At 39.5% G+C, this 11,624-nt stretch overlaps 1 protein-coding gene across 1 annotated transcript in view; it reads right to left on the bottom strand.

Moving 5' to 3' along the window:
• Positions 1-494: 494 nt before the first annotated feature.
• BNC2 (basonuclin 2) overlaps positions 495-11,624 on the bottom strand; it is a 315,782-nt gene continuing 304,652 nt past the window's right edge. Inside the window, exon 6 of the mRNA XM_052645134.1 lies at positions 495-1,155. Coding sequence (XP_052501094.1) covers positions 495-1,155 — 661 coding nt within the window. The remainder of the gene's footprint in view (positions 1,156-11,624) is intronic.

Genomic DNA, 11,624 nt, shown 5'->3' with positions numbered 1-11,624 from the left:
AGGTGAATCTGCCATGCTCTAAATGAAGATTCTCTCAAAACCTTAAAGTTCACAAAAGACAACTATAAGAAGTTCCTTTTTTGTGTTTTCCCCCCTTTTATCTCTTTGCAGGCAACAGTCATAGGTACAACAAATCGTCTCTTTGGAGAGGACCAAAAATTGTTATTCTGTCAAAGTTTGGGCTAGTTGCACGCTTTTATGTGTGTGCGCATGTGTATTTAAAGGGTACTTTGTTCCACCTCTAAATTAAAGATCTGACTTCTTTCTCAAAACTATAAAGGAAAAAGACAAAAAATTTCAAAAGCACCTAGTGTTTATCTTCTTATAATCTAAAGCAAAGAAAATGTGTGTGTGTGTGTAGACACAGGTATATGTGAGTGTACACACACACACACACACACCCTCCCCCAAGTACACAAGCACACACTGACTATGGCAGTTCAGATACATAGGCCGTCTGGTGAGAGCTGGCATTTGTAGTGTCCGTTCTGAGGCTAATCTACTGCAGTGAAGGGAATGTTTTTGTGGAGGTTAGGGTTCTGACTGTGCCGATTCCGGCTTCGCACAGAGGAAAACATCATATTGCAACCGGGGACTTTGCACTTGTGCATCTCTCGCAGATGCACGGTTTTGTAGTGCACCCTCAGCGTCCCCTTGTTGCTGTACATCTTGTGGCAAATGTTACACATGATCCCACCAGTGCTCCCGGACAAGCTGTTGAACATCAGAGACCCTGAAACGTCAGCCCCGAGGCCGCCAGGGAGGGTGGGGGCCTCAGCCTTGTGCGCCGACTCCCCGCTGTCACTCGCCCCGTCAATGTCGTCCAGGAGAATCCCCTCATCGCTGCCGGCATCGGATTCTCTGGAGGAATGGATGCTGCTGCTGGACTGGAGGCTGGAGGTGGTGCTCAGGTCCAGGACCATGTAGTCCTCCGCCATGCCCCTCCCATACCCGTTCAGGTGGGAGTCTTCCGTCCCCGCGGGAGAGGAGGCGTCTTCCCTGATGTCGAGCCCCAGGGGGTGCTGGGCACCATAGATCTTCATCAAAAATTCATCCCGGAGGTCCTTGCTAAGGGAGGGCTGTGATGAGTCCAGGCCCATGTCATCGAGTTCTTTGGTCAACAGTTTACGATGCAGATTTATGTTGGCACTGTGTCTAGGAAAACAAGAGGGAAGGGGGGGGGCGGGTAGGTGTACAGGGAGTGGAGAGGGCGAGAAAAAAGAGAGCATTTTAAAATTGATTCAGTTTCCGCCAGGCATCACCTAAGCGCATTCATTGCTAATGACATTATTGTAAAAAGCAAGCATTTTCCTACATCCTCAGGATTAGGGAGTAAGTGGCAGTGGGGAGTGCAATAAGGGGAGCTCTTCATTAGCATAATTTTTATAAGAGTGAAAGTCCTCAATGGAAGGATGAAAGCAAACCCATGCACCTTTTTCTGAATGATTGTTCTGTTCCTTTCACTCTGTAGCAGCATCAGCTGCAGAGAATCTCACAGCAGAGATTTGAAAAAACATACTGAATATGATAAACAAATGGAAACTTTCTGCTTGTCCAAATAATTTGAATTTACCTACAAACAGAAGGAAACCCCCTTTTTTCTACAGCAAACACTTTAGAGGTATGAAAAGGATTCCTTAAAAAAAAAAAAAAGTAAATGGTTTAGATAATTTAGAATTCATTTGACAAAATAATAACTTGTTCCCCCTCATCTTCCTCATCTTATTTAAGAAAATAATTTAGCTTAAAAGGTTAGCAGTTTATTTAATAAAAATAGGGTTACATACTATCTTTAATATAAATCCTCTTTTTAAGAATGATTTGGGAGATCAGCTAAATCTAATAGTAAAATACATTTATCTTCAGAAGCTGCTATATTTCAGAGTTAAAAATAATATCTCAAGTAATTCCAAGTTGTAAACTTTAATCTTAAAAAAAGGTGAAAAACAGAAGTTGGCTTAGTAAATAAAATCCACCCCCCCATTAAAAAAAAAAATCACACCCACCCAACAGAAAAAAAAAGGGACCAAAAAAGAAAAAAAACCCACACACAATAAATATAAAAAAAAAAATTTCAAGCACAATAATAACACATGGTCCCTCCATTTTAATAATTGGAATCCATACTTCTTAGGCAAGCAAAACTTACACTGTACTCACTGAGTGCTTTGCTTGTATATATATATATAAAGAAAAAAAAACCCAAGATTTGTTCCAGAGCATCCATAGGGATGTCATGATTTACAAAGCCTGATAGGTTATTATCTATCTGAAAACATTGACTTAGTATTTACATCCCCCATTTATTTTTAAAGTGCCCTTGGGCATATACCTCTCTCCACCTGCAAAGGCTTATGTTTGACAAGTGTCTAAATTGAAGGCTACCCTTCCAAAAAGCAAACCAATAAATAAATACAGATGCATAAAAGCTTCTCAATAATGGTGGAAGCTCTACATCTTGGAGAAGTTAATTGTGATAATAGAAATGACCTAGAATGGCCTGGATCAAGTTTGACAGACCTGCTGATTTATAATTAAAAAGTATGGAAAATCCAAAATGAGTCACACCATTCAGTGACGAGCGTGGCTAACATTTCTTAGAGATGGTTGAGAGGTATGTGCCTCAGAGACAAGAAAGGTGGGAAACACGTTCCACCTTTCCACACAAGACAATATATAGCACTCTGGGTTTGAAGGGGCAGAGGGGCGGTGGCCCCCTCTGCACTGCACTTAGAACGGCTGAGCTTACCTTGTGATAATAAGATCAGCTTTCTAATCTTTTGCTAAATCGATCACAAAAGAAAGCAAGAATGAGAGACAGAGAGAGAAAAAGAGAGAGAAGGAGAGAGAGAGAAAACAAATTCACATTCTAGACATCTGGTTTGGAAAAAAAAACTTAAACAATAACATAGGGATTTAAAATGTTCTGATCAAAAAATCATTTTCTGTCATAAGCGATCATTTCATATGCTGTCTTGATGATTTTCAGATCAGCCGCATCATCCAAAAGTCATAAATTAAGATAAACCAAATTCACAGCATCATCGTCATCCATAAATGAGTTCTATACAGATGCATGCAGTGTTGCGGATATGTGAATGATAAACAGAAGTGGTCCCCAGGGTCCCTGCTCTGACAGTCGCGCCCCGTCTCCTTGGTGTCAGATGGCAGATGATTCCAAATGCAGGTTGTTAAGCAGAGTGCAGGAAATGCCTACTGAGAAATCTTTCCCTTTGACATGTGGGTATGACACCACCAGAGTTATTACAAGAATGTGGAAATAGAGTTACAGTATGTACCATTACTCCATTGATAAAACAACCTGCCAACCATAAGCAGCTCGCAAAATCCTACCCCTCTGTGTATTATTTTTAACACCCTCCCCTCCCTTTCTTAATTTCACAAACACACATTTTGCGATGACTTTAATCTAGAACTCTGTTGCTTCTCACACATCTGCAGTTACCGCTTCCTAGATTCACTGCTGAGAAAACAGCAGCCAGACATACAGCAGTCACATCAAGACACACTGAATAAGGAAGAATAAATTAACATTGACAAAAGGACACACTGATCCCCAGATGGACACATCTTCCCTGAGATGACTTGTGAAATTACACATCTCCACTGTTGTGTTACCAGGAAGAGATGTTTCTCTTCATGTCTCACTTACAGCAATAGAAATCCGTAATCTAATTAGATGAGGTACCAGCCCTCAATATCTGTCAACCAAATGATGTGCAGAAATGTGTAGGCCAGCTCTGGCACTCGGTTCAACAGTGTCCCTTTTCCGCTGTCAGCAGTACTGTTGGCCTCTGCTAATATAATTACATTGACTTTTATTCAATTAAGTGCCATCCTTGCCTTTAAAAAAAAAGCTACTTTATCAATTGATTCAGGTGTAATGCAATAATAAAGATGAACTCATGGCAGTGCATTAGCTCTGCTGTTCATAACTTCAGTACATGGGTTCATTCGTGGTAGTCGATTTCCATTATGCAACCACAGTTCAAGAGGATTGATTCTTTTATGTTCATTTCTTAATCTATTTCATTTTTGTGTAATAATCTTCCTAAATACCATATGCAAAATACTAGAAGTAGGGATAGGAAGAACGTGCGGTGGAAAGCTTACTGGTTCACTCTTATGATGGTGGGCTTGGAGCTATTCTAACTTAACTCCCAGTATTACTGGAGTGGAAAGAGGCAAAGCAAGAGGAGGGAGAGATGATAGACTCTTGAGAGAGTCCTGATCCTGTACCTAAGGAGGTTAGCTTTGCCTCTACAGGATGGACAAAATGCAGCGCTTGATGTTAACAGACTTGGACTCAGTCAATCCAAACCATGAGCTGCCACAAAACACTACCGAGGAGAAGAGACGGAGACCAGGAGTTAACAGCAGCTTACAAGTTTACACGGACCAGCAAAACCTAGACAGGTGCAAAGGAAGATGAAGAGACACAGAAAGAAGTCATCAGGAGACTCTCAGGTATCCAAGACAGAGGATTCCAAAAAGCGGAAGACCACCAGAGAGTATGCTGGAAATGGGAGGACCCCCCGCAGAGGAAGCAGGGGGCAACTGTCTGCAATAAGGAGCAGGAGGGCTCCAGAAAGGAAGAAATGAGTTTTTCTAGAAAATGAACCTAATGTTCTGAATATCTGTCTCCAGAAAAGAGGAAAAAATAACCATGAACTAAAACTGTATGAGAACTTACTATATAAGAATGTCAGCAGTACAAAAGCTGTTTCTATTTGCGTTGACGGGGTATTAGGTAGGTAATACCAATATGAGGAGGCAGCTTCCTCTTAGAGAGAAAAAAAAGACGGATGAAAACAGAAGGTAAGTTGGTAAGTAGAGGGAGGAAGGATCTGATCTTACTGGGGATCTCGTCAAGACAGTAGGCCAAAATGTAGTTCCATGATGGTCACTTTTAAGAACACAAACTATATCTTATTCAACCTCAAGTCTCCTGCTGCTCAAATAGAATACTGGGTTGACCAAAAAGTTCATTCGGATTTCCCCATCCCATCTGATGAAAACACTCTAACTTTTGATCAACCAATACTTTGCACATGGACATAATTAAAAGTACGTTTATTTAACTTCAATCAGTAATAGACAGAGTCTTAAAGAAACTTTCCCCAAAACAAATTACAGAAGTGAAAAAAATGATCCCAAGATTGGAAACATGTACCTAAAGATTTAAGAAAAGACACAGATAATATAGCAGAGGATAATCCTGACCTTCTCACACCCCACTGTGGTGCAAGGTAATGCTACATAACTAGGGCATGACACAGTCTTATAACTTGGGCAATGCTTAGAACCACAAATGTTTCTTCTGACCTCTGCACTCATTCCTACTATTTCTGTACTGAGTTTACCAAAGCCTCTTGAAAACTAAGAGCACCCTTAAAAGCAAAAGGTAATGAAGCTTATATGACATAGAAGAGGTCATGAAATCAGATTTACTCTTTGAAATGCGTGGTGGGAGCACTCTCACTAGATTAAAGTGGACTGCCACTCTTTTTTTGGTTTCTTTAACAAAAACAAGTCAATTATATCTCAGCTGAAAAAAGAAAGTTTTACCATGCAACCACAGAAGACAGCAAATCCAACAATCAAATAAATGCAAACCCCCTTTAGAGAAGTCAGTCCTATCTTGAGCTTTTCTTTCCTCACATTTCCCTTTCTAAGCTTGTTCAAATACCTAGTTCAACTTAATGCAATGCTTAACCATAAAAAGAAAAAGGAAATTAAGCACACTGAAAAAATGTTTTGCGATTTTAACTTTGGTTTTGAGATACAAAGAACTTTTTAAAAAATAACAATCTCATGACTAAGAAAATCAAAATGTGGCCATCAAACTGTATCAAGCTATAGGTTACATAAGAAGCCCAATCTAACCTTAATTCTTAATCAGTTCTGAGCCATCCTAAACTTACTGAACTGAAACAAAATACTTGATAATTAATTGCAGTGCCCCAGGTGAAATGGAACTGAGGCTCCGTTTTGGCCTAACTTTTGCCTTTATTTTTTTCTTCTTTGCCACTTCACACACACATGCACACACCTCAAACTGTCCAGAATGATCACAGTGCAGTATACACAGCAGATACAACCACATATAAATAGTGTACGTGTGTTTTTATGTATGTATATGGGCATCCATAAATTTATATTCAACCTGTAATATAAAATATAAAATCTGGATGCTGGGTTTGAGTGTATCGTTGGACACTGAGTCAATATTCCTGATCAGAAATGTAAATCTGCTCTCCAAATCCACAGAAACGAAAAGTTAAAACTTCTGTGCCTTATTTATTCTATTATCTAGATTGCCATGACACTACCTGTTGTCCTGAATGCCTCAAAAACATTTGTATTCCCATTTATTGATGGTGGCATACTTATAGCCCTGTGAAGTCATGGTATTTTTGATAGTATATACATTTTTGCAAAATGAGCAGGTGCTCTCTAAAGATTTTCTCCAAAAGATCTGAAAACCATCCCCAGCTCAGGAAATTCAATGTAAAATTTTAGTGAACAATGCTTAACCCCTCCCACCCCCCGAAAGTACAGAAGTACATGATAAATGCAAGAAACAAAAGCTAAGCAAATTCTTACAAATTAAAAGTATGAAATCCAGTCCCTTCAATCCCTTTCAATATAAAACAAATCATCCATACTGGTCACGCAGACAGTTCTCTCTCCATTCAAATTATTCACTTGAAGATAAGCTCCCACCAAACTCTTTAGGGGTTTAGCTAATTTACTGCACAGATACGGCACGTCTGTTGTAATAACAGGTAGGATGTATTGGGGTTGACCATTTATCAGAATTAGACTTCTTTTCTCAATTCACAGTGAATTATGCTGCCTACATGACTCCCCTCTCTCAGAGCCTGCCATCCCCTTACGGCCCCTAATGTGGCAGGCAAACCAAATTGACAGTCTCATCTTGTCAACAAGGGGTGATTCTCCTGAGAAGCCATTTAACTTTGCCGAGGAAGCAATGTATTAATGTGCCTGTCCCAGGAATGTTAATCATCTTCAAGCTTCCGACCTAACTTTGACGTGAACGAAATCACCAAATTTGTTTACTAAATGAATCGTAATATGCTAATAAGAAAGCATGACATATATGGAAAAGCCAAACAGATGGTTTGTTTACTCCACTTTGCAACTTTATAAATGTTGTAACTCTGAAGATGTTAGTGAGAATTATTGGTTTGTTGGCAGAGGCGAACGTGTCTCTCGCATACTAAATCTGGCACTACGGCTACAAAACAATTTGTCATTGCTGTGGAATGCTTAAAAAATGTTAATGTGGTGATGGCATGTGGGAAGGAAGATTGGTGGATGGAAAATGTCTATGCTGGATGCTCAGGTTAAGTGCAGAACTGATATCCAACGCTGTTCCCTAACCATTTTACTTCTGAGCTGTATCTGACACATCGAGGCTTCCCGAGGGTGCTGATTATTCAACAGATAACCTGTTGCGCTGTAATGTGAGACGTGTGTTACACTGTGAATAGCATTATGTTTTCACAGCATTTGGAAAATTTCTCAATCAGGCAGCTCATATGGTGCTCAGCTTACTACTACTGTTGGATAAGAGAAAGCAAAGCCATTCATCCCGGCATCTTTTAAGGACTTGAATAAAACCTGAGCTACAATTTTGAGATGTATATTTACCCTGAATGAACTACTGCTGCTGCTCCTGCTAAGTCATTTCAGTCGTGTCCGATTCTGCGACCCCATAGACGGCAGCCCACCAGGCTCCCCGGTCCCTGGGATTCTCCAGGCAAGAACACTGGAGTGGGCTGCCATTTCCTTCTCCAATGCATGAAAGTGAAAAGTGAAAGTGAAGTTGCTCAGTTGTGTCTGACTCTTAGCGACCCCGTGGACTGCAGCCTACCAGGTTCCTCTGTCCATGGGATTTTCCAGGCAAGAGTACTGGAGTGGGGTGCCATCGCCTTCTCCGCTGGATGAACTAACTCTCCAGTTTTCCATCCCATGTTTTACCATCTTATACAAAGAGTTCCGAATATCTATTTCCAAAGCAGTAAGAATGCATTTTTCTTTTGACATTCAAATTTCTTCTCCTATTTAAAAATAAGCTTTCTTTTCTAATGTGTACAACATGGAACATCAGTTTCTTTCTGAGATCTTTTTCAAAGGAAATTCTTCCTAACTATCCAAGAAGGTTTTATATCATTAAAACAATTTGTGATCTTTTAAAAAGAGAGCATTAGGGATGTGTGAATTTCCCAAGAGACAGGATTTTGTAGGCAATATTATAATTCAGCTACGGCCTTATCTAGAATTCCGTGTTGAAAATGAAACTATTTAAGACACATGAACAAAAAGAATGCACAAAAATCTAATTTATATCTTTGGTTGAATGGTGTCAAAACTACCAACAGGAAAACTTCAGTTAAGCAACCAGCAACACAACTAAGCTACCTTCCAATGTTTAGAGACATTCAGATTTTTCGGAAGTTCTTTTTACTCCTGATTCACACAAGCATAACCATAGAAGCAGAATTCTGTATGAAAGAGGTGCTTATTGCTTCCAATACCATTAACCACTTCCCCCAACTTCTTAGTCCTATATATACATACTGAGACCACCACGCATCTTGTGGGATTCACCTAGTGTATCACCAAAGAAATTTCTACCCGTCTGCCGAAGAGAAACGAGAGCAAACCGAGCTAAAGAAACCTCTGACTTCATCTTGTTGCCCAAGGATCACTCTGAAGCAAGAAACATTAGCAGCTTTCCCAGCCTGGCGCATCTCATTTGAAACATCTCCTTGTTCCTGACCAACAAAGAAAATTTCAATAAGGTACTTTTACTGGTTTAACAACAGTGAGCTCCTGGGATTGTCAAAGTGCTAAGCCTTTTCCAAGGAGAGAAGAAATCAGCAGCTCAAATATAATTAACCTTCCATTCTCAATGCAAACTGCCACGCACAGGAGCTCTGCAGTCTATTAGCGAAGTTATAATGGCCAACGGGCAGAAGCGAAATTGGTCAAAAAGTTGGCTGCTGCTGTCATATTTTTGGAATTATGATTAATGGCACTAATAATGTGGATGATTACTGATATGTGTATCTCCAGCAGTTTATCATATTGCTCTGGCTGCCTACGTCCACAATAAGCAGGATGCTATCATTTACCTCTTTATTGAAGGCAATCCTTCTCTTGAAGGAGCATATTCTAATTACTTCGTAATGTTTTATGTCTTAAACATTTTGCAGCTCTGGACCTTGCCAACTGCTTCATGTCTACCATTGATTAATTACTGAATGTTTAATCAAAATTTAGAACCTAATGTAGTCATTTATGAGCACACTGCAGTGCCAAAGTAGTTAGGCTCTGCTCCCAAGTTTGGGGAGTGCTGGGTTAAAAATCAAATCCCAGCCAGGCATGAGGATCCAAGAATTTCACCTTGGGTGCTCTGAGGTTGCCAATTCCATCTCTGCTGATGAATGGAAGGTAATCTAACTACAGGGTAAACAGCATCTTTACCTCCCCTCTCCCCACTGGATCTCTCTTTCCCTCTTCTCCTGATTCCCTAATCAACAGAGCACCGCTGACTGCTTGCTTCTCAGAGCAAGAAGGTTCTTCCTGAAAACCCATCTCAAGAACATAGCTTTGAAGTGGTTAAACAAGTGAAAAATAATTTCCTGGGACAAATACATAAGTTTTTTTTTTTTTTTAATGTGGATTTTTTATGGTACTGTCATACAACCATTCACCGTTGAAGTTAAGTGTTTTTTTAATACCATTACTGAACTGCTGAAATGGATGCTAATATAGCTTGGAGTGCTAATGTCAAGTCCTGGTAATAAAAAAGACAGACTGCTGAATGAAATAATTTCAAGTAAAAAATAGAACAAAAGTGCTCTCTCTCTCTTGCTCTCCACTTTTATTGAATTGGGACTGACTGAGCCAATTGCTTTAGAAGTCTGTAAAACACAATTACTAGTGAGCGGACTGACCCCCCAGTGCCCCCTTGGTGACAGAGTGGACTAAAAAGCCAGCAGAGTTCGAGCGGCTCCCCTCAGCTGGCCGTCAGACCCAGGAGGCCTACTTCTGAAGGTCTGTCGTTCTCATCGCCCAAATCTGTCTCTTCTGACTGAAAAAAAATCTTACTTCCCATCCATGTGCTAAAGTAACTTCATACATCATTTCCCAAGATGAAGATGTCTATTCTGGCAATTAAGAACGATCTGTCTTTTGATATTCTGATTTATGTGGTTGTTCACATATAAACACACATATACTTTATGTGGATACATTTACATGAGAACGTTAGCATAGTTTTTGAATAGCTGGCAATAATTCCAATTGATATATGCAATAGCAAACTGGAGCCATCACTTACATATGTTCAGGTTAGAAACACAGCCTTTTTTTTTTTTTTCCTAAGGTAAAGTCAAAATAATTAGAGCAAGCAAGAAAAAGAATTAAACCAGAAGTAGGTAACATTTCCCCCCCTAGTTAATAAAAGAAGTAATAAACTCCATAAAGTACTAGAGTTAAGATCACTAACACTTCAGGCATAACAGCTTTCTACCAGGAATTTACAACTCCTGTTTTAATTCAAGCTGCTTGCATTAGGACATAAAATCTAGGTATTTTTAAAAAGTGTAGCTTTCTGTTAAGTAACTGAAGAAAAATTGTCCTTTCCTGAAAAGCATTCTTTTTTCCTCTTTCTCAGCTTGCTTCTCTCTCACACATGCACACACACACATCTTGGCACTCAAGAATCAAAGTTAATAAATCCTTTTTTTATGACATTGTAATTTTTTGGCAAGTGTAAACTCCTTTCATATTCTGCCACATTCATTTATTTGAAGCTTGTGGGAGTCTTACGGCAAAAACATTAAATTATTTCTGAGAAGGCTTTTTAAAAAGAGAAAAAAGAAAGGCTTTCTAGCCCAACCTTCACAATGAAATTTCAACAGAGAAAGAAAAGTCTGTTTCCTTAGCACAACAACAACAAATCACTCACCAAGAAAGGGCTGGTAGATGCTTCTTACCTTATGGAGAACCCACTTTTGCAGGATACAAGCAAATACTAATATGTATGTGAAGTCTCATAACCTGCTTCCAGGTGAGAAATGGCCTTTCTTATTTGTTTTAAAAAAAGAAAAGACTATCTACAAAAACAAATACTTAGAATGAATCATTATGAGAAAGAATGAGACCAAAAAAGTCTATCAGGGGATCAGATAGATGATGGGAAACCCAAGGGAGACAGAAATCATGAAGATGACCCTTTCAAAGTGGTGCTATCTTGAAAATTACCACCTATGCACACAGTATGTACATGCTGATCTAAATGCTATTTCTGCCTGGATTTTCAAGTTCCCGATGGAGAGAGTAGTAGCTCATTCCTTTTGAGGGAAGGTAGGAATACAGGGTATATGGAAGCATTGCATTTACGCAGTGGAAGTTATGTAGTCACAAGAGATTTAATGGTACTCCTACCAAGAGAAATTTGTAAGAACTTCTTTGTATCATGGACAGGAAGTCCTTTGCTCACCATTAAGCTTTGTTGTCTAGTTGGTAGGCAGTTTGGTGGAAGTGATTGGTGTACTTCTTGGGCT

The sequence above is a fragment of the Budorcas taxicolor genome, chromosome 8 (assembly GCF_023091745.1).
Source record: "Budorcas taxicolor isolate Tak-1 chromosome 8, Takin1.1, whole genome shotgun sequence".
Taxonomy (NCBI): Eukaryota; Metazoa; Chordata; class Mammalia; order Artiodactyla; family Bovidae; genus Budorcas; species Budorcas taxicolor.
Note: the sequence above shows the minus strand (reverse complement) of the source record. Positions and strands in the feature narration are given on the sequence as shown.